The sequence below is a fragment of the Gobius niger genome (genome assembly GCF_951799975.1).
Source record: "Gobius niger genome assembly, chromosome: 20".
In the NCBI taxonomy this organism is placed as follows: domain Eukaryota; kingdom Metazoa; phylum Chordata; class Actinopteri; order Gobiiformes; family Gobiidae; genus Gobius; species Gobius niger.
Window position 1 is genome coordinate 14,534,024 of NC_136871.1, and position 22,644 is coordinate 14,556,667.

The 22,644-nt window shown below is 43.4% G+C and overlaps 1 protein-coding gene across 6 annotated transcripts in view; it reads left to right on the forward strand.

Annotated features, from left to right (window-relative positions):
- The window catches only part of frmd4ba (FERM domain containing 4Ba), a 41,012-nt gene extending 22,751 nt beyond the window's left edge, over positions 1-18,261 (forward strand). For 3 of the 6 annotated variants that reach the window (XM_079578542.1, XM_079578541.1, XM_079578537.1), the window contains 19 exons: positions 810-866; positions 1,147-1,169; positions 5,550-5,633; positions 6,198-6,263; positions 6,615-6,672; positions 7,193-7,279; positions 11,230-11,306; positions 11,913-12,051; positions 12,303-12,444; positions 12,549-12,682; positions 12,752-12,868; positions 13,263-13,491; positions 13,571-13,627; positions 13,712-13,847; positions 14,329-14,475; positions 14,665-15,437; positions 15,714-15,837; positions 16,108-16,314; positions 17,429-18,261. In XM_079578542.1, coding sequence (XP_079434668.1) covers positions 810-866; positions 1,147-1,169; positions 5,550-5,633; positions 6,198-6,263; positions 6,615-6,672; positions 7,193-7,279; positions 11,230-11,306; positions 11,913-12,051; positions 12,303-12,444; positions 12,549-12,682; positions 12,752-12,868; positions 13,263-13,491; positions 13,571-13,627; positions 13,712-13,847; positions 14,329-14,475; positions 14,665-15,437; positions 15,714-15,837; positions 16,108-16,314; position 17,429 — 2,658 coding nt within the window. In that variant the 3' untranslated portion in view covers positions 17,430-18,261. Of the gene's footprint in view, positions 1-809; positions 890-1,146; positions 1,170-5,549; positions 5,634-6,197; positions 6,264-6,614; positions 6,673-7,192; positions 7,280-11,229; positions 11,307-11,912; positions 12,052-12,302; positions 12,445-12,548; positions 12,683-12,751; positions 12,869-13,262; positions 13,492-13,570; positions 13,628-13,711; positions 13,848-14,328; positions 14,476-14,664; positions 15,438-15,713; positions 15,838-16,107; positions 16,315-17,428 lie in introns of all 6 variants that reach the window. The other 3 variants (XM_079578539.1, XM_079578538.1, XM_079578540.1) reach the window with 3 other exon arrangements.
- Positions 18,262-22,644: the final 4,383 nt, after the last annotated feature.

Consider the following 22,644-nt stretch of genomic DNA (forward strand, 5'->3'; position numbering starts at 1 on the left):
ACCGTTTAATTGAGGGAGGCATTCAAGGACTCTGGTACAACAGCAAACTCACACGGACCAAGGCACTGAATTTCAATCGTTCTCACTCAAGAATGTGGGAGTTTGATTTAATAAACGGTTATGAACTGTGGATATAGAGATACTGAATACTTCTACATTTCTAACATTTCTAAAACGTAAATGTTCAATCGCTTACTGATAATTGCACTTGTAGCAGTTGCAGACTCATAGGCAGCGTTAGGTGATTTTCTTTTAGTACGTAGCCTTCTGTATTTGTGAGCAAACATATTTTGCTTACAAATCGCTTACAATTCTAACTATTTTGCGAATTCAGCACTAAAACGCGAGGGATATTCTTAGCGAGTAGTTAAAGTCTCTGGTGTTCCCACTGTCCCGGGTGCACGTGAGTGCAGCACGTAAACGTTGCTGTGCAGTTTTTTTTTTCGCGCCGTAGCGCAGGCTGGTCTCCCTGGGATACGGAGACTGTTGAACCTGCTTTTGGACCGCACCATTTTTCAGCGGGGGTACGACCTTCATCAGAGCGGCAGTTTCAGTGTTTTATTGCACCGTGGTGGAACTTTAACCCCTTTTCACAAAGGCCTTCGTTCTTTGGTTGCCCACAAACAAAGTTAGAGCCACTTTTTGCGTTGTTTTAAGGCGCTCGACAAGTAAACGCAGTGGTTCAGTCGGTAACTGTGGGACCGAGGTACGGGACGGGGCAGATTTGCTCGAGTCAAGTGTTTGGGACAGCCTGCTCTTTGAATGTGCGTCTTTTAAAAGCTTTCCATGTTTGCCCTTGTACTCTGTAGGAGACCATCGAGGTGGAAAGCGAAAATGTCTTCAAATTAGCCGCATTTGCACTGCAGGTAAGAAGGATTTTTGTCGCAGGGTCTGCACGGATTCTTTCACTAACCGAAACGTGAATGAAGACGCTCAGTTGTCCCGTGGGATTTTCTCTTTGTAGTGTTTGTTACGGAAACATACCGTTTTAACTAAAAGTGAAATATACAAAAATTACTGCTAAAATAAGCCTTTAATGTAACGGATGCTCATTGGGGGACTTGCAACTAGGTTAGAATGATGGAGTTTGTAGTAAAAAAGAGTTAAAATTGTCTAACGCTTTACTCACGTCTTTTTGCATAACAGGAGGCGAAGGGAGACTACTCAAGGTAAGAATATATGTCGTTTTAACACAACGTATTGATTTTAAATATATAATTATTGTAAAAAAAATAATTTAAAAAAAGCATAGTTGATGATTGCACATGTGATTTTTTTTTTAACAAAAGTATAACTTAGAGATAGATAAACATTGTACATATCATGATTATTTTATGTTTTGAGTGAGAAACATCTTGTCTTGTGGGTTTTTAGATATCGATTTTCTGAATGATATCAAAAAGTACCTACACATTATGAACAACATGCACTTTTAAGTAATTCGTTGTCTACTCTGATTTATCGGCCGATCATTGACTGTCACTTTCTTTTGCTTGTGAATCAGTAAATGAAAGTGAGTTAATCATAAACTTGTTCTGCACAGATTTTGATTTGTCGGTTAATAATCCACTTTCTGCTGTTCTTGTGACATTGAACTAACCCTCGGCTTTAGCACTCCTCTCTACAGAGAAAAGTTACAAAGGTATCTCTGTCTGGCGTGAGCTAAACTTCCTCCAAAAGGTCCAATGTTGTGACAAGGGCACTGTGTTTGTTCTGTTGATACGAGTGGGAGTTTTTTTAGTCCAAAACCTTCATAACTTGCTACTACATGAGGTGCTGTTGTCATAGGGGGGCTTGCTCTTACCAGCTTAACCTCCTGATAAGGTTGTGTAGTTTGTGTTTTTTTTCCCAGCCGTATTTCTGAGGGCATTGGCTGTGTTCGGCAAACACAACTGGAGGTGAGCGGGTGGCCAAGCGAGTCCTGTGCTGCAGAACCTGTGCTATCCCGCTGCGCTGCCTCTATAGAGCCCTGTCTATTATGCTCACACAAAGATTTGCAGGGTTTGAATGCATGCAGCCACACATACAATGCTGAAAATGCAGTTTAACCCCTTGTCAAACCGCTGCTTTTGTTCCTCTGCAAAGTAAGCAAAGACTTTTTTCTTTCTATGCGGAGCTCATTACCTGGCCCTGTTTGTACAAGCGCAAGTGGCCTGATAAATGCTGCTGATGATTATTCATTATAGCGTACAGTACAGTTTTATGCCTCGCTACTTTGATTTAGAGCCACTTCAGCTTCAAGCGCAGAGCCTGAACTTTGAGCCCAAGTGGGAGTGGGGATAGGCTGAACTTTGTCCTAACTTTGTTGAAGTACGGTACAAGCACAAAGCAACACAAGGCAAGCAGCTGGCTTATCTGAATCAGTGAGAAATGATTAAAGCGTGTCCATTGTTTGTCCCGTTATTGTTAAAATAAATCACAATATCAGTGTCCTGGTTGCAGAATTGCATGATGATAGTTTTTCTTTGTTTGTGTGAAACAATTTGACTAGTTAAATAGGACACTTTTAGTAGTTACCCATAAGATACAGTGCATCATTTTTTTTCAAAGCCATTTCTATTAGTTTCCTGAGTGGAGCGGTCCAGTAGATCCCCTCATAAAACATATAATATAAAAGTGTCTGCCTTGCTCTGTATCACCTAAAAGGCCCCGAAGCAGAGAGATTAGCTGTGGAGGAGTCAGGGAGACCACCAGCTGCCTGTGGGAGGGATGAACCTGAGCCGTCCAATGGCAGACAACCTGGCGTCAGGAGAAGACACTGTAGTGGTGTAGTTCTGTTCGCGTGGGCCGCCCTCCCGCTGTGCACCGAATTAATGCTCCATCAGGTTCCATGGTGTACTCCACTCCCTATGAGGTCCAAAGAAGGTTACTATTGTTCAAAGAAGTACTGACTGTTCAGATTGTACGTGCTGACCAGTCGAAGCTGAATGGTGCAAGTTATTACAATTTTAAGGTCAGGGAGTTACTGCAGGATTGCTTGGGTGTTAGCTCTTGGCGTATTTACCGTCATTGTGTCAAGATTGGCCATTCCGCCTTTGCTCAGCCCGATCCCGTCAGATCTCAGGAGCTAAGCACGGTAGGGCTTGGTTGGTAGGGTTACTATATGGGAGACCATGCAAGGAAGCCTGGGTGAATGTAGTGCGTGTGTGAGTGAGTGATTGGTGGTGGTTGGAGGGGCCAATGGCGCAGACTAGTAGGCTCGCTTCCGTCAGTCTACTGTCGGGGCAGCAGTGGCTACAATAGAAGCTTTACCACCACCAAGTATGGAGAGACTGAATAATGCAATGTAAAGCGTCATTGAGTGTCCAGAAAAGAGCTATGTAAAACCAATGCATTACGTCAGTTTGGATTGTTGCCTCAAAAAAGTGATGTGTGACTTTGGTACATGCGGTCAGGTGTTTAAGGATTCCCCAAAGTAACTGAGCTGTGGCAATCTACAATCTACAATCAAAATAGAACCACTGTCCTGGGAATCCGTCCAGGCGTTTTTGTTTAATACCAATGATATTGATATTTTTCGACGCAAAAATAATACTTTGCTTCGAGATATGTCCACACAAGTTAGAAAGTAACTCTGGTATGGCATGAAGATTTCCCATGGCCATTTTGGTACCACCACAAGCAGCTATAATCATCCATCCAGAACTAACAACGTTAAGCTGTAGTTACTGTAATTCTACCAGATTATCACAATATAACACAAGACCTAATTGTAGCCATAATAATATCACATCCAGACACTTTTAGCCCTGTGCTTCTATTTGCAGGTGTAGTCAGTAGTTAGCGGTCCATTCACAGCAACAGGCTCTCTCATTGTGCCACCACACGTCAGCCCAATGGAAGAGCTGACACATGAGTATTATCTCTCCCACAGTGGCTAGGGCCGGGCTACGAGTCTCCCCCACGCTGCCTGCTGCTGCTGCTGCTGCGGGGAGATAACACGCTCGGTAATGAATTCCAGATCGCTGACGGAGCAGTGGCGGCAGAGTAGATCACCTCGACAACGCCAGGCCCCCGGCTTCCCATAAAACCTATACATGTGCCGTCAAACACGCGTTAAAGTGCCATGGCAGCAGAACCCAGTCAAGCCGAGAAACGCAGCTACTACAACAAGGAGGAGCGATTCAAGTACCCCTGCCCTTGAAGAAGCTCAGTCTTGTTTTTTGTTCAGTTAGCTGCTTCACATAACTCCATCATTATGGGCCTGCTCCAGCATTTCAGCGCCTGTTTCTTTTCATTACTCTAACAGCCAATTCACTGGAGGTCAGAATTGCACTTGTTCAACGCTGCACAATTGTTTCGATGGTTCTGAATTTAAGTTCTTAACGAAAAAGTTCACCCTCACGTCCACTGAAACATCATGCAACTTCTTATACTTGTTTATGAGTGGTCTATTACAGTGCCAGATAGGAAGTCATATTTGTGCTGTCCGTATTAGATACTGTACCGATGCCTGTCTTTTAAAGGTACATTGAGGCAAGCCTGTGAACCGAACCCTTTTTCCCTCTGCACACAGAATACTTCACAAATATTGTTGCCTGTGCTGCTCCCTGTACCTGATGCCACTGTATACGTGCGACTACTACCCTAAGTGATATAGAGTTTTATAAAGACAGGGCCAAACCACAGTACAAACATGTCAAACTGCATGTGCTCGGTGAAAATGGGGCAAGGATCTAACCTGAATTTGTGTGTGAGGGGCCACTGACTGTTTGGTAACAGCGCTGGGACTGGTACAATGCCTCTCAGCGCAAGGCACCAGCTGCCAAGTGCCAAGTGCATGTGAATCGAGTTTTTTTTTTCCTTCGTCTGCTCTGAACACAGTGGACTCAGGCTATCCAAATCAGAGGTCTTTTCATCCAGCTGGACCGTGTGTTCCCCCTCCCCTTCCGTCCACTATCAAAGTCCTTGGCTGTGTCAGACAAGACTGAAGATAGCGCCGCCTTTTTAGTATTTATGATATTCCATAAGTGAACACTCCATCTTTGGCTGCATTTGTGTTTGATGCTATCTGGGAGGGTTGTTTTTTTTTTGCTATGAAGATGAATTCAGTCTAATCCAAAGACAAGAGTTATGTCAAGGGGGATTTCTGCAGTTATTTCTGTGCCAAACAGGCTGTTCTGATGTCAAGTCTTTAAGCCTCTGCATGGGGCTTTCTAAATGGAGTTTGGCATGACATAAATGAATTCAAGTTGGCAGCAGTGTGGGTTTTTACAGATAAGATGAGAACAATATCTAGACACTGCAGGGTTTTTTCAGAAGATTTATTACACGCTGCCTTTGAGATACAATCTGAAACACATTGTAGTGCATACAGTACAGGTGGGGGGATATTATCTCCAGTGTTAGAAGCACAATATTTACATTCGCGTGCAATGATGAAGCGGGAAGAAGACACCTGCCCATAGATTTGATCAAAGCAAATCGGTACATGAAAAGTTGTGGCCTTGAAATGCGACGGATTGTTTCTCACTCAAAACGGTTTGATAGAATAGAATAGTGAATAGTGACAAACCATGAGTTTTCACCGTTTGTGTGTTTATTTTTAGCTGTGACGCTACTAGGACTGACTTAAAGCAGCTCCCAGTCTTACCCACAAGAGTCCTGAGGGAGCACCCATCTCTCACCTACTGGTACGTTGTCTTTAGACTCTTTACTCTACACATGAGGGACGTCTTGGCATGAGACATTTTGGTATTTCTGCTCTTCCCCAGGCATTACTAAAGAAATGTTTAGTTTCTGTTCATGCGCCAGTCACAGCTCTGAGTCTGAAGGGCACAGCACAGTGACTTGTGATAGTTAGAGCTGTATTTTGCTGATGCACAGCTGCATTGCTATGTTCCCTTAGCCCAGTAGAGCTGTGCGGACAGCCCTGTAGTGTTGCTACACTAATGCTGTGTCCTCTCCTTCAGGCAGAACGGTCATGTGGGGCTCTGATGCAACTGCACACATTGTAATATCTAAATGAAATTGATTGTTATTCTAGGAAGAGTTTGCTCATGTGCAGGTCCGCTCCGTTGTCTCTGTTAAGCCTGAGTGTGGTCTCTGACTGCACCATTAGCAGTAATGATTAGGGCGGGAGGTGCATGAAAGCATCTTTTTCTGCATGAACGCACAGATTTTGTCAACGAATGAGTCTTAGCAGCTACAGTGGCGAATGCTGGTATAAATTAAAATTGTTATCTGTCCTTTTGCAGTGAGGACCGGGTCATTGAACACTATAAGAAACTGAAAGGTCTGACCAGAGGAACAGCTATTGTCAAGTAAGTTGGAAGCTTTAGGAGTGATTTCTCTGCTCCACTTTTTAATCCATTACGTGACTGGGCAGCTCTTATCAAGCATGTCTGGCATGTGTCATTAACCAAGCCATCCAGTGAGGTTGCGCGCTCTAACGGTGGGGCTTTTACTCACGGATGATGTGTGCCCTTGGGTTGATCAATGGACTGTGTCATGACCCTGAATGTGTTCGATCGGTGTCACGTTGACTGTGGCTCTCACTGGCTGTAGCTTAAAGCCCGCTCTGTCTCCTGCACAACTGTGTAGGACAGTGATCAAGCGCTAAATGACTCCACTCCTGTTGTGTATTCTCTGAACGTGTTGTGTTTTCTCTGAAGGTATTTGGCGCTCGTGGAGTCACTGCCCACGTATGGAGTCCATTACTATTCTGTGAAGGTAACTGCGCTGCCAATCAAAATGCAGTGACTTGAACTTTTCTTTTTTTTTTTTAATTCTGATTTAAGTTACCTTAAATGACAAAGCAGGGCTGATATTAGACTCACAGAAGGAGAATCACTTATTAAGGCAGTTATCCAGTCTATTCTACCCTCAAGGATTACAGGATAAGTCTTTAGTTAGATGCAAATCGAGCACAACACATTATAGGTCACGCAGGACACTTAAAGAGTCATTTATTTGCCAGGTGTGAAGGAAGACGATCTCAAAGACAAAATCAAATCAACAGATCTTTAGTTTAAGCTGCATCTAATTCCTCGAGCACATCTATAGAATTTGCTCAGACATATTCAATTAAGATGTCTGAGGAGATCAAACAGCTGTCAGATATTTTAAAACCGTCACTCTATTTGATCTCTTCTTGTGATGCCACTGCTGTGAGCCTAATGGGGTAATTGTGTTGGTAAAAAAGCTCCAATAAAGTGCCTTGTAATGAGTCTTGCTGTGTGCTTCCATACAGGATAAGCAAGGGATCCCGTGGTGGCTTGGAGTCAGCTACAAAGGCATTGGCCAGTACGACTTACAGGACAAGCTCAAACCAAGAAAGGTAGGACTTTTATAAATCCTGAGTGATGCAAGTAAAAAAAAACAATCCTGTCTAATATTGGATCAATAAAACAAAAAGTCATATTGCAAGGGAAAAAAGAAATTGTTTGAACTAATTGTTTATTTCCGACTATAAATAGCTGTAATTTAAAACCTGGTACACATGGCAGCAGGAGCAAGACTGGTGGTGGGGGACATTTCTGGTATTGTCACTATGTCAAGCATGTGGTTAAAGCTACAGGCAGCAAAAACACAAGATGTTGTCTGAAACCAACAGTAGCTGTGGAGAACTGAAGATTTCATTTAGTGAACAGATGTTGTGAAACTGAGACCGACCAACACTTTTTCACAAATTAGGGTTGACTTGAAGGCTTAAAATTGGCACCTGAAGCTCTTTTTTGTGTTTCCATACAGCATGTCTCCATCTTCTTAATAAGTCTGATCTGTAGATTTGCATGGTGTGTGCACTGTTTGACCCTGTGTGCCTAATACCGACCAGGACTGTTGTTACACTATGGCAGTGCCCTGTTGACAGAGCAGGGAGTGCTGCTCCAGTATTAGTGGCCACAGCCTCAGCACGTCTCCTGCTTCTCCAGTTTAAAGTGTAATTATGGAGCCCAGTGGGAGGCTGTGGGCCTCTGGGACAGGGCCTGGCACGGGGCCAGCTGGGTGGGTGGTGTGGGGCACAAGAATGTTGGGGTGCAGGAAGGGCCCATCAGTGAAAAGTGTGTTATTTCATTTCTGAGCAAAAGGTCAGACAACAACATGCTACAGATATTGCTGGGAAACTATAGTGCATGCTGACATATCTTTTTGCCTGGTTGGACTCATCCTGGCCCCTTCACCATTTATCAATTAAAACTTTAAATGTACAAATTGTATGCACAGTCTGCATTAATTATCGATGGTTATTGATGTAAATATAGGGAGATCTGAAGGGTCCGTCCTGGAAAATTTGAACAAATCATGTGTCACTGTCTTCATTCGGACTCATATAAAGCCTAACACTATAACAGCTGTCACTTGTACAATTTGTGGGTTTACATTTTTCATCAAACATGAAAAGAGAGGCACCAGAGGCTTCAAACAGCCTTGCTCTTGAGATACCAAAGTGGTCTGTGTACTACAGTGTAAAAGCAGAGCAAACACTTCTGGTTCAAGTTGGATTAAATCCCTCCTTCATTTTTATTAGAATTTGTTTGCTTGGATTCTGAGTCATTTTAATTGACTGTGATGTCAGAAGAGGAGGAAGTATTTTAAGTTTACGCAACTTCATTCACTTATAATGATCACAAAGATGAGTCATTTAAAATGTTCAGCATGTTGAGTCAATTGAGTGGACTAATGTCATAACTGGGAGCATGTTCTTTCTTATTTTATGTAGAAAACAATTTATTTTATTTGCTGCGCAACGGTTTCCAGGCAGATGGTGATTCCTTTTGATTAAATCCATCTCTAGAGAGGTGTCTCCCAGTGTAATGGAACACTGTAAGACCACATGCAGGTTCTCAGAAATGATGAGCCCATTTCAAATTAATCACATGTTCATTATTGTTACAAACTGTCAGCTTTGGCTTGTTAGACCAATGATAGAAGATAGAATTACTATGTGAAAGTATCCTGTTCAAACCAGCGCAGGCCAGTGTGTAGCGTGTTAGAGAGGAGCAAGGCTGGATCTTTTTCAAACATGTATGAGTCAATCCTTTGACACATTTTCATCAAAGCACAGTACATTTAATGCGTAGACCACGAGCCCTGGGCCTGGGGTCTGTCTGAACAGGCGGGTCTTAAGCGAAACCACAGGCATTCTGTTCTGCTCCCACCTGTCTTAATGAGACATGAGATAAAACAAGACCACTGTAAACACTAAGTACTCCATAGACACTAACTTCTATGCGATACATTCTGATAGTAGATACAAACAGACCACTTTGCATTACAAACCCATCTTAATTTATAGGCAGATCAAAGTGCATAACTACAATACATCATGACAAATAACACTCTGTAATTGATCTATCACAGAATTCAAATGCTGTCACAGTGTTATATGGATGCATAGTTTGGTTACGCTCTTAACTGTGAAGCTGAGCGTAAGAAATCCTGTCTGACCACTCTTGAGGATTCTTAGGAGCACTTCACTTTCATTTAAAGAAACCTGAGTCTGGTGGTGTCATCCGAGGTGTGTCACATCCTTCACATAGTTGGCTTCATTCTCAGTCACTCCATTAGTTTCATCCTTGTGCTGTGACACTCAGGTGCAGAGTGCGCAGGATTCCAGTGAAGGTGTGTGGACTAAGTCTCGGACTATTCAAATGTGGAGTGGCTCTTCTCTTTTGAAATTCACGACTCCGACTAGCTCTGGCGTCCTTTGTTTATAAAGTTTGTTTAATTATTTTCTGTGATCATAGAGTTCTTAAATTATACCAGGCAGGCAGTATTGTCAGAAACTAAATCTGACACAATGAGCAGCCATCTAGTGTAGCAGTTCTCTTAGGCTAAGGTACATGACGAAGAGGGCGAATATCCTTTCAATGATTAGACCGTAGTAACAGATTCCTCACATGTTTGCCCTGGCAGGGGAGACAGCCTCAGCATAGAACACAGGCTGCTTTGTGTGATGTTTACAGTACCTGGCTGACACACATCAAAGTAGTTGATTAGCCAGTGACCTACTCTTTTTGGATACCAGCTTGTTGTATTTTAAACATACTTAGAACCGACCAGTTTATCCAGTCTTGGTAGGAAATGCTAGGTGTGGGAGGAGGAGAGATACTCAGGCTCTTGGAGGGAGAGTGAGTGAGGAAGCAGTGATGTCAGAGCAGGGGGCGTGGCCTGCCCCAGCTGAAACTCTTGCAACACCTATCTCGCTCCTGAGAACAGACAAGAGAGAGTATTGTTCAGGGAAGCTCTAGCCCTGTGGGAAACTCCAGAGTCAAAGGAGGCAGGACAATTCAGCTGGGATTTGATAAGAAAAGGGCACAAAAAAGGAGCTTATACGGTAAGCTTTGTCATGTATTTTTGACAATCCTTTGTAAGCCTTTTCTACAAACGCAAATACAGTAATCTTGTATGGTGTTTCTGTGTTCTGATACCACATACAGTAGTTTTGTGTATCTACATTTAATATATTTGGACTAAGATCAGGTAGGAATATGGCACTTCTTACAAATCAAGCATGGGTTTTTTATTGTTGAGAGCGGCACTTGAGCTGTGAGAATGAATGAATGGAAGAAGTGGTGGCTTGAGTTATGTGTAAGCTGAGCAGATGTTTCATTTTGACAGAGTACTCCAGTCTCCGCTCAAAGCTCAGGGACAGAGGCTGGTGCGATGCTTATGTTACCATTATTCTTCGTGCAGTTTTCAGCAGCAGAAAAAGTGTGCTTGTCTCAACTCGCACCTGACTGTGTGCCTCACTGAACACGTTTACCATATCAGCTGTTGTGTTGTGTTGCGTGGCGAACGTGGCGAGAATACTGCCTCAGGTGCATTCATCACTGAGACTTATAGATTCATTGTAATGTTATGAAAAACACAATTTTGAATGGTCACCAATTTTCGCATGATGGTAAGACAAAAATGATTTAGGCTTTCAAACATTAAACCTTTCAGTCAGGGGCTTTCAATGTAAAATAAAACTTGCTAGCCCTATTTTTGGCAATTTCTGTGTTAGTGTTCCCTCAAATGTTAATGATCTTAACTGTAAGATTTCGCAATCACAATTATTTATTTTTCCAAAATCATTCAGCCCTATCCAACTGTGGAGAAATCAGAGTAATTTTAAGCTATTTTTTTGTGGGATGTGCCCTTCACGTGAGCGTCTCTGTCATCTGTTGTCTCTGTTGGTTGTGTTACTGTTTGTTGAGTGACGCTGTACACACATGTAAAACAATAGCTCAGTGAAGGCTTGTGTGCTCAGTCTCTTTAACAAACTGTGCTTCTTCTCTGCAGCTGTACCAGTGGAAGCAGTTGGAGAATTTGTATTTCCGCGAGAAGAAGTTTGCAGTGGAGGTGAACGACCCGCACAGGTCAGTGAAGGCAACGCTATTTGCAGTTTGTTCCCTAAGACTGGTTCAAGTGCTGCTGATATTGTCAGACGTCCTTATCCTACACCTTGTTCTTGGTGAAGGGCATCTGCTGCTGCTGTGTTAATGCCTTTAACCGTGTCTTTTAAATGACTCTTTCCTGCTCTCCTGTTGTAAGCTCATTGGATTTTACAGCCTTAGTCTCTCAGGACATAGTTCAGATGCGATTTTAGTGAATTTCTTCTAATATCCATGTTAAAGCAAGTCCACAAATAAACAAAGTTGTTGTAAGTACACGTAGGATAGACCCCTTTAGTGTTTCATTTGTCAAAAGTGCTGCACTGTTCCTTTTATGTGGCAGTTGTAGCCAGAACGGGCTGCCATTAAATATCCCTGCCTGGTTATAATGAGTTTGATCACACTTGTGCGTGCTATTTTTAAACTACCACAAGTTTAATTACATACACATTTGATCTGGATGCTGCTAAACATGACTTGTGACTAAACATAATATTTTTAGACAAACAGATGCATCCCTTGAAAATGTGTTCCAATCTAATGTTTGTAGCTGTAGTAATAATAATAATAGCTCTTTTCTTACATGTGCAGAAGAACTGTCACCAAACGAACACTTGGACAAGCTGGGCTGGTTATTCACTCATGGTACGCCAGCCATTCTCTGATTAAGACCATCTGGGCGATGGCCATCAGTCAGCACCAGTTTTACCTGGACAGAAGGCAAAGCAAAGTGAGTATTCTTTTTAATGTGCAATGTAAATCCTTTCATCGTACATGCTACTAACATGTAAAGCTGCGTTGCGTGTTTGTCCTGCTTAAAAAGTACTGACTAATTAATTCTTCAAAAGATCCGTCACTGCTCATCCAGGAATAGAGCCCACAGTGATTAATGAGAGAGGAGGAGAATGAGAATGCAAATGGAGCAGCCTCTAAAATAAAACCCACTCATTTGTATTCATTTTTTCTGTCCTTCGTCTGCAGGCGATGATGACTACAGCTCGAAGCACTGGTGACATCGCAGTGGACCTTACCGAAATCCACGCTCCACGCATCACTAAGCTCTCCAAAATGGAAAGCAAAGACAGGCTCATTATGGCCAGCAACGGCAGCCTCATTTCAGCCGGTGCGCAGACTTAATCAGCTTTTAATGACTTCTGGGCCGGAGCAAATTGGCAGGTGATGATTTATTGCAATATTTGAAGGTAATCACAGGTGCGTGTCTTTCAGGTTCCGCCGACTCCGAAGTCAACGAGGAGCAGAAGAAAGAGAAGGTGGCTGAGCTCAAGAAGAAAGAGAAGAATCTTCAAGAAGCACTGACGCAGAAGCTGGAGGAGCTGAAGAAGATCTGTATGCGAGAAGCTGTGAGTGTCCTCCTTTCAACATTTTGGAGTTATTTTTAGCCCGCAGACTCACCCCGTTGTTGTTTGCAGGAGCTTACGGGAAAATTGCCTAACGAATATCCTTTAGCAGCCGGGGAAAAAGCTCCTCAAGTCCGAAGGCGTGTTGGGACAGCCTTCAAGTTGGATGACCTTTTCCCCTATGATGAGGTTAGCTTGGTTTCATTATGCTTTGTTGTGAAATGACTCTAGATGTACACAAGGCTTATAACATTCAGGGTGCAAGACAGGTTTGTCATTAAATCAAGATTTTGTAATAATAATTTTAACTAGTAGTGTTCTATTAGAGCAGAGGTGTCCAAACTACGGCCCGCGGGCCCACTGTGGCCCACTTTTAATTGGCCCTGTGTGTGGCCCTCAGTGAAAAAAGTTTGGATATCGCTGTATTAGAGCAATGTTAGTAGGCAAAATTAAGGCTTTAAGAGATTTTTTTAATGGCATGGCTTAAGAATCTCGACAAAACGTTTGTCCATGTGATCAGGATGTGTGTCTTTCAAGGAAACTACGTTTACTAAAACTGACTTATTGCTGTTTTTCTTTGCAGGACCCACACTTACGGAATCTAGAGAGCAGATTTGCCCTCCAACAGAAGATTGTAGAAGCCGCTCTGAAATTATCCAACGAAGCTGATTTGTGTAAAACAGTCAAGAGGAAGAGAAAGAACAACTTTTTAGATTCAATGAGGAAGCTGGAGGAGATTGAGAAGGAAATTAATAATTACAGGATGAAGAAAGGGAAGATGCCCACACAGCGAGCGTCTCTTATATTAGCAGGTACAGCAAAGGACCATTTTTCAACTAATTGTCTGTGTGAAATTCTTGTCTAATTTTCTTTTCTTTTTCTTTTACACAGATGATGTAAACATTTCAGACCTCAGCTCTTTATCGGACAGCCTCACTCTTGATGATGGTGTGTACGATGCAGTTCAATAACATGTTGAAAGTTATCTAAATTCAGCTCAGGTTTCTAACCGTGCATGCTTCGTTGGCACAGACGACGAGCTTGGTTCCCAGAGACAGAGGTCAAGATCCGTGCAGTACTCCCCGCGGCCGCACCATGCCGACACGCTGGACATCCACTACAGCAAAGACAGGAGATCCTCAGCCAATGAACAGCAGGCAGACAGCAGGTACGGGACTCGCATAGTTGTTGACTCAGCCTCCTCGTGGGTTGTTTTGCTGGAAGCCGCAAGCCTGGAGCCAGTACAGACCTGTAGAATAAACCCAGAGCCACATTCCTGCCAGTCGCCTCGCTCTTCTCTCCCCTGCCTCTCCAGCAATCTCCCCCTTATCAGCCAAAACGCAGAGGCCTCAAAAATAGATGGGGAAGAACATGTCGCTGCAAGCTACAAGAAAATAGGAAAGCAGAGAAGTGACTCGGCAGAGTGTTTGAAAATGCTACTGCTGCAGAAGTGATGTGGCGTATAGGTTGAGTGCAAGAGAGCTGGCCCATGAACAAAATGCTACACAGGGTATGAAATGACTCTCAGCCAGGTGTTAATGATGACTCAGATGCAGCTTCAGAGGTGTTGGTTTTCTCCCTTTGTTAAAATGAGGGCAAATTGTTGATAAGGGACGAGACTGTGAATACATTTCTTATCTGCTTTTCAGATATGGCCAGGACTACTACTCAAATTCTGACACCTTATCAAGCTACACCAGTCCATACAAGCAGCCCTCCAGACAGCCACGTGACGCTCGCAGCATGCCCCCCACCCCCCTGCTCACCCGCAACGCCTACAGCAGCACGCAGCTCAGGTACGGCCCTCCGGTCCTCTTTCCTTCCTCTGGAAAACTGATGCAAGCTTTGATTGTTCTTTCACTGTTTGGGTTGAGATCTGACAGTTTCAGGTTTGAGTTGCCACGTGAGGAAAATAGAAGTAGCATGGTAAATGTAGAGCACTTTTCACATCACAGTCCCAATGTGCGCTTTTGTTTTGATTTCAGATCCGAGGAACCATCCCAGCACTTCCGACAGCGCAGTGGCAGTCTGGAGTCGCAGTCTCAGTACCTGACAGAGCCTGATCCTCCGGCGCCCACCTTCGTCATCAGCCCGGCCCGGCGCAGCAACAGCACTGAGGTCCTCGATGACGTCTCGTCCTACACCAGCCAGTCCAGTGTGGAGTACAGCGTCCCCGGCCCCCACACACACAACCACCACAACCCCCGCCGCAGGGCTCGCGGTCGCCACAAAAGAGACCTGTACGCCAACTCCGGCAGCATGCCCAATCTGGCTCAGCCCGACACGCGCAGCCACGCTTACCAGCCCAGGGCCCGGCCCACCACCACCGCCTACTACGTCACAGGATATCCCTCCTACGCAGACCCCGAGCCTTACTGCAACGGCACATACATGTATGACAACGAGACGGAGGGTCATTACAGTGTTAACTCATACCACCCAAACTCTACGGGCTACCACAACAGCGACATGCACGGTTACTATGGCAATGATGAGGTGGACAGTATGCACAACCTCTACGCCACGTTGCGACCACCCAGGAATCGCCCGGCGGCACCTCGGACAAACGAGGATCACATGAAGAACGTGAAGAAAGCCGTCGTGGCGGGGCATCTGAGAGACTGGTACCAGCGCAACACGGTGCAGAAACAGCCCATGTACAGCTACGACTACGACAGAGGCTCCCAGCAGAGCCTCGGCTACCAGACCATGCCCGCCCCATACTGCCACAGCAACCGGAGCATCGCCTATTCATCAGGTCAGTGCAACACAAGTTCTGCTGTTATAACGTACACCAGAATTTGAAGTGGGACTCGCGATCATAATTTTGCTTTGTGCCAAATAAAGTGCTCAGCGGGTATTTGCATAGTACACTGTATTGTTGCTTCCATTAATTAGTCTGTAGTGGACGTAATGAGGTTCTGCGGTCTTTTTCTCATTACTTTGCAAAAAAGGAAAAACAGTGTAATATGGCCTCAGCCTCCAACGTTGACATGCATAGGCCACTGACCCTCATCTTGCTTCTGTCCCACAGTCTCCTCCACAGGGAACTGGCATGGCCACATGTCTGGAAGTATGATGGAGTGCGAACTGCCTATGCATGCGCCGCAGTCCTACACGTACAACTCAGTCCCCTACAGCCACCCAGCCCACAGCAGGTGAGGTTTATCCAATAAGCCACTCCTTGATCCTCCTTATCCCTCATGCTAAGCGCTGCTTTTAATTAACTGCAATGAGCGGCTATTGACAAAAAATAAGCTTCTATGAGCTTTTCTGTTTATAAATGCAACTTTATTGAGAGTTAAGGAGGTTTCAGAGTGACTGTTTGATAATGTGAAGGATTGCAGGATACAGTGTTTCCGTAGAATGTCCAATGAATGTGCACATTGGTCCTCTCAATGTCAGCGTGGCCCCTGCTTTTCTTCTAGATCTGGCCCTTCTCAGCTGTCAAAGGGTCCCTTCTACAGCCCTGATGGGCGGAGGCGTTGTGCTTACTTCCCTGCTAGTCCTTCTCCTCCTCCTCCTCCTCCTTCTTCTGCTGCTGCTTTCCCTTCTCTGTCCCACTGTGCAGTCCGCCAGACCTCCTCCCCAGGGCACACACTCACTCAGGGGCTCTATCCCAAAGGTAGCTCCTAGTAAGTAAACAGCTCTTGTCGAGGCCGCTGTGTTTGCTTCCTCCGCCATCTGCTTGCTCAGTGTTTTGAAGTGCATTTTTGAGCTGCTTGACTTGTGTGATAAAGTGCATGGCTTCATAAAGGAGAACCGTCAGGCATTTTGGGCTCAGTCCAGCTAAAAACCTGGCTAAAAGATGCGAACGTTTGGGCTTTAAAAGTATGTGGGACCAGCTTGGAGTTGGTCAGGTTGAAGATACTCTCCGTTAGCTTTGGCAAAGAACCCCCCATAGATGGTTTAACTCTGGTCCTTTGTTGCAAACAATTTTACAGGGTAAAAACACAATTTATTTTCTTCTTCTCTAAACAATATGCCCCCTTCTTTCACTTACAGGTGGCATATTTTGAACCAGAGGTGTCTGCTTTGCTCGAAACCTCTTGTTCTCCCTCGCTCCCGTTCAGCTTTCTGACCCTCTCTTATATCACAGATGCCCCACAGAGTTTGAGTGGCCGAGCTGTGATAGGATGGCACGCCCCGCTGAGCCCTTAGCGAGGGGCTGTGGCGCTCCCTATGCCACTGACCAGGAAAATTACACATACCCCCAATAAAAATCCAAAGGGTGAGACGGTTAAAAGCCCACAGGGGTTGTCATGGTGATGGGGATGTGAGACCACAAGAATCACTACTTCTTCTCCTCCTGCTGATTGTGTGCTTTGTTTCTCTGGGTGTTTTGTGATGGTGGAGTGCACTGGTGTGGCGGAGGGACCATGTGACCTTTTAACATTTTAGCACCTTACATTTGTATGAGGTTGAACTGAGTTAGAATGTGTAAACCTGGGTTTGACTTTGGGGGCTGCTTACTCACCAAACAATGTGATCTGTTGTTAATCCCATTAGAACAAAATACCATTCAGTTCTTAATAGTGTGTGGCGAGTCAAGGACACATTGAAGCGCCTTTGAATTCTCATGAAACCAGTCAATCAAAAACGATTGTGAACAGCCCCCCACCATGTTTGAATCGACACAAATGTGGATTATCACAGTCCAACCCAGGGTTAATTCATTCTCTACTCCTGCCTCCAGACGCCCTCACGTGAACATATGCCTAATGTGTTTTAATCCTGTGTCTACTTCAGGTCCTACGTAGACGTCAGCCATTTGGAAACGCATATGAGCCACCAAATGCACCCCGGCATGGATCCGCCCGAGGAGATTTACTGGCACGAAGGCTCCAAACCAGGAACTATTGTCTAGCCCTGTGCACATTCCCCGCCTGACTCTTATCACGTGCCTTAGACTGCACTTACCGGTTTTTCTGGCCAAGGACATGAAGGAAACGACTTCCAGTGGAATTTCAAACAGATTAATGAAGTTTTCGTTGCCATTAAGCTCAAAAGAAACTACAGTGTTCCAAGGTGGCATTCAGTTTTGATCCACCAAAAGCCAAAGGAAAGTACTTTTTTCTTTTTACAAGATTTGAACCAGAACCCCTTTACCAAGCCGCTATGAACAAACAACACACATCTGCTTCAACCCTGGAACTATGAAGGATTATACAAGGATTCCTAAGCCTTGTCAAAGAAATGAAGGATATCTTTGTAAAATGAGCCCAAAGATGGCTACTCCTCTGGAAAAGCCTTGTGCTTGTTCTTGTTAGTACTTCGATTTAAGCCAAATCCCACCATCAGAGTATTACAGACATTTGTCACAATCACTGCCACAACTGTCGCTGCAGGAACAAGGCCCCATGTGTCTGAATGGCTCCTTCATCCATGCTGGAAATCATGGACTGGTGCTACCACTGGCTCGAATGAGAGACACTGTTTGTAAATGTTGACGTTGTAAATACACTTTTCTGTCATTTTTAAGAGCGTTGTTTTTTTTTTCAGAAAAGCATGTAATATATAGTAACAATGTTGTTAAGCTGGTTCTTAGTGATTTGTATAATGGCATCTGTTTGAATTAAAGAAAATCAGTTTGTATCCATTTGAATAATAGCTTTATTACAAGCTACAGCTTTTACAGTAACATAATAACAGAGCCCAACATTTTCATATATCAGTATGACGAGTAAAATTACAAACTGTATGATTCAGTGTTCTAAATTAAACTGGGTGCGCTTTACTGCAGCACAGTTACTTATAACCCGAGATAACAAGAGATAATTGTGCTGCCCTGTTTCCGTAATATCGCCAAGAAATACTAAAGGGTTTCCTGGCTATTGTCAGGGCTAGGGGTAGAAAAGTAGGTATGTGTCCTGTTTACGATCATGTTATTTCTCTTTAGGCGCCCTTCTGTCCCTATAACCGTGCTGTGCTGTGACGTAATGTACTACTGTTCAATAACATTTGCACAGTTCACCATTTTGTTTGCATCTAGCAAATAAGGTCTATAGAATAACATTATCCAAAGCAAGATTCAAAACTAGAGAAGAGAGCCTGGGAGCATATCGTTGCTGCGTCACAACTAGAAGCATTGTTCGTGTCAGAATAATTGAGTATTTTACATTTTAAAATCTCTATTAGCTTAACATAACAGTAAACGATAAATTGAAGCAATCCTGATCACGATTGCACTATTACTATCATACTATTGTTATACTATTATACAGCAAACAACACAACAGGATACACAATATTACATTGAACAGGTTTATCAGTCTGTGTGTGGGGTGTAAACTCCACTCCCTTTTTAAGACTGAACAAAAGGTAATAATTATTCACAGTGATGGCTTGTTACTAATACATCAATCCTCTCTTTTGCACGTGAAGGCTCTGCAGTGTTTTCTCACCCCTCTGTTGACAGACGAGTTTGTCCTGGAGCCATAAAGCCGCCTAACCAGTCTTTAGAAGGTGTCACACCCACTGCGGGTCGTAATAAGCTCTTCTTTCCCATGAATGACTAGCTGGTGTTTATAGCCTTCCCATGTAATATACGTCTCCCTTGGTCTCGTCCCCCTTTTTCATCTTAAACCTTCTTTTTCACAGCTTTTTTCTTGCTGTGTCTTTTCCTCTATGTGATCTTGTTTTGTCTTACAGCGTCCCTCGCCATATTATCCAGGCAGCATGGGAGGTCGCGCACACGTGTAGCTTCCACAGGCGGGACAGAGGCAGACAGAGGGGAGTTTTGGGATCCAGCTGTCCCACTCGGTCTTGTGCTCCTTCACACCAGCTGTAGGCAGACCTCAGTGAGGCACGTCCAGATGACACTCCACTACATAAACAAAGAGCTCTTCTGTGCTCAGCCCTAAAAGAACAAGCTTCACATGACTGCGCGGTTGTCTTTACTTCATAATGTACAGTGCACCGTGTAAAGGCCCCTACCGAGCAGACTCTGCAAAGTAAAGAGTCTGTCCTGTTCAAGCATGTTCAACTGACTCCCTTGCATGCAGAATCTTTATAATAGCAAAAGATTACCCTGAAATAGTGATTTGAATTCTGTTGTACACTTATTCTGGTGCAACTCGGATTTCTATAATCCAACAGTGTAGTGCGGCAACTTAATGGCAAGCCGTGACCTGAATTGAAATATGAATTTAAAACTAGTAAAAAAATATAGGTTTGACCCTTTCATATGTAGTATTTAAAGTGATTGTCTGTAAGTTTGCAAAGTGAGGAGGGTGAAATTGGAAAGTAAACAATCAAATTCTTCCCCTCTTCAACGAGAAAGCCCCTCTTTGCAAAATGAGGAGAGCAGAAACAGAATTTTCAAAAGTAAACAATCAAGCTCCTCCCCCTCCCCTTCTGATTGGACCTGACAGGCTGGTCCACAGGAAAAGCTCGTCTCATTGGTCAAAGCGGGAGGATGCTAGACTCTGATTAGTTGCCGAGAAAGGAGGGACTTCACAAAAAATAATATGTACTGTATATATTATTACTTAGTTTAGATCAAAATGCAAGACCAGGTGGTTGATTTAGCACATTTTATAAAATGTGTAATACATTTAGACTTCCAGACTATCACATTAATGTCAAATTACAATAGGTTCTCACAGAGTTGTGTTAATTTATACTTCTTAACCCCCACCGTGGATTTTTTTCTCCTGTTTGGCTTCACCCAAATCTAAAAGTTCAACAACAGAAAAAAACATCAAAATAGTGACGAAAACATGGATGAAGACGCAGCAAAAGAAGTGACAAAAACATGCCGAAAACACAACAAAAAAGCAATGATGAAAAGCGATGAACAACCAACAAAAAAGCCACAAAAAGTGACAGAAACGTGTGACGGTGTGACAAAAAAGTTATGATCACTTTGGTAAGTCTTAGATTTGGGTAAAGCCAAACTGGAGGAAATGCACTCAGTTCAGGCAGCGAGTAAAAGGTTAACAAAATATGGGTTTGTTGCTACCCACTAGAAATCATTACATGACTCTGTTTTGCGTCCCACCCCATCACTTGAGAACCACAGATGTTGGGAAAAACAATCTCAATTCTTTTTTGTCAATTTTATAAAATGTGCTGAGCATTGAAATTCCTTTACTCTCAATTCCTCGCCGCAAACTCTAAACTATGGAGAGAAATGTCCAAAATATTTGATGACATAACACACCATCAAAAGCTGAAAACATGACTTTAATGCGCCGTTTTTAGTAGCCAATATTGGACTCTATAATTTCAGCAGGAACGCTCATAAACCAAAGTGCCACTAAATCACATTACCCTGCGGCTTCCCCTCGCTCAGCACATTTCGCCCCGGGGTTATGACAAGTTATGAAGCGGCCCTACAGGATTAAGTGACAGGTCACATGCTCTGCTGCCTCGCTCATGGGGGCTAATAACCTCTCTGTGGGGGGGCACGCATACTCGGCCAGGGTGGGGAACCTGTTAAGGAGGTCAGGGGAGCTCACGTGAGGATAGAGCAGACGGCAAAGGTCAAGCGGGGTCATCACTGGAGCGTCACGAGCAAACCAGGATATATTCTGAAGACTGCTGATGCTATGAGGCACGTTAACCAGCTTAGGCAGAGCAAAAGCCAAAGCCGCCCTCGGCCAATGGGACAAGGGGGGGTGAGAGTCCTATAGTGATTTCTCTTTTGAGCAAAAACGCTTAATACGCTTTCAGAAGATTGTGATTGAAGAGCTCACTTGCAGGATAAGGACAAAAGTGAAGGAGTGTTACAGAGCAATTACAGAAGCCACGCCCTCTTACCTGGGACTGACATCAAGTGGATCATTGCCATATTACTTGTGAATGAAACGTAAAAACAAGGCTTGAAAACACTAAATCAAGACAAAAACAAGGCTAAATTGAGCCACAGGAAAATCATGAGTTGAATACAACTTAAAGGTGCTTTATGGAACTGTTTATGCCAACAAAAACAAAAATCTTGTGACTCTTTGGCGTTACGGGAGGCTACTTTACTTTTGATCATGGTACCCTCTACGACATGACAACTTCTTTTAACCCCCGCCTGAACCGAACACATTTTCAACACTTAGGCTTTACCCAAATCTACAAGCTACAGTGCACTGCAACTTCATTTGAAAGCTAAGACCTACAAAAGTGATTTTAACGTTTTTGTCACGTTGGCACTGCGTTTTTGTCACATTCTTTAAGGTTTGTGTTGCTTTCGCCAGGTTTTTTTGTCGCTCTTTTGACGTTCTTATGTCACTTTTTTGTTGTGTATTAGTATGTCATGTTTTTGTTTTTTCTAGCTTTTTCATTGCTTTTTTTGTTACTCTTTTGTCGTGTTTTTGCTCTGATTTGTAACTTTTTTGTCACGTTTTTGTTACTTTTTGTTGTTTGTTTTTGTTTTCATCCTTGTTTTCAACGTTATTGTTAATGCTTTTTTATTGTTGAAGTTTTTTTCATTTAATTTCAGTCAAGATTTAGTCAAGTAATTCTGTTCCATTTTAGTCAATACATTTAAATTTAGTCAACTTTGCATTTATAACATTTACTATATTCATGTTTAATCCTCTGCTTCATGGAGCTTCTCCCACATGAACAAGCACATCTGGCAAAGAATAGAAATGATATCATTGGAAGTTTGGAGAATTTTAGTCTCTTTTCATTTTTATTTAGTCATAGTTTCAGTCTCATCATTTTAGCATTTAATTTAGTTTTAGTCAGCCAAAATTTTACTTTGACTAAAATTATGACCAACGATTTTAGTCGATGAAATGAACACTGTCCAGGATCAGTTGTTTTGTAGGTTTTCTGGTGAGAGGGTCCGTCAGCAGTGAAAACCAACCAGAAACCTAAGGCCACTGTGATGGATAATAAAGGCTTCAGGCTTACCACCCATGCAGTCGCTTGGTCACAAAAAGGTCAAATACACACTCAGAAAACTTTTATTATTTCACATAAAAAGTTCCAGAATGCACCTTTAAGTGACCAGACCTTACCAT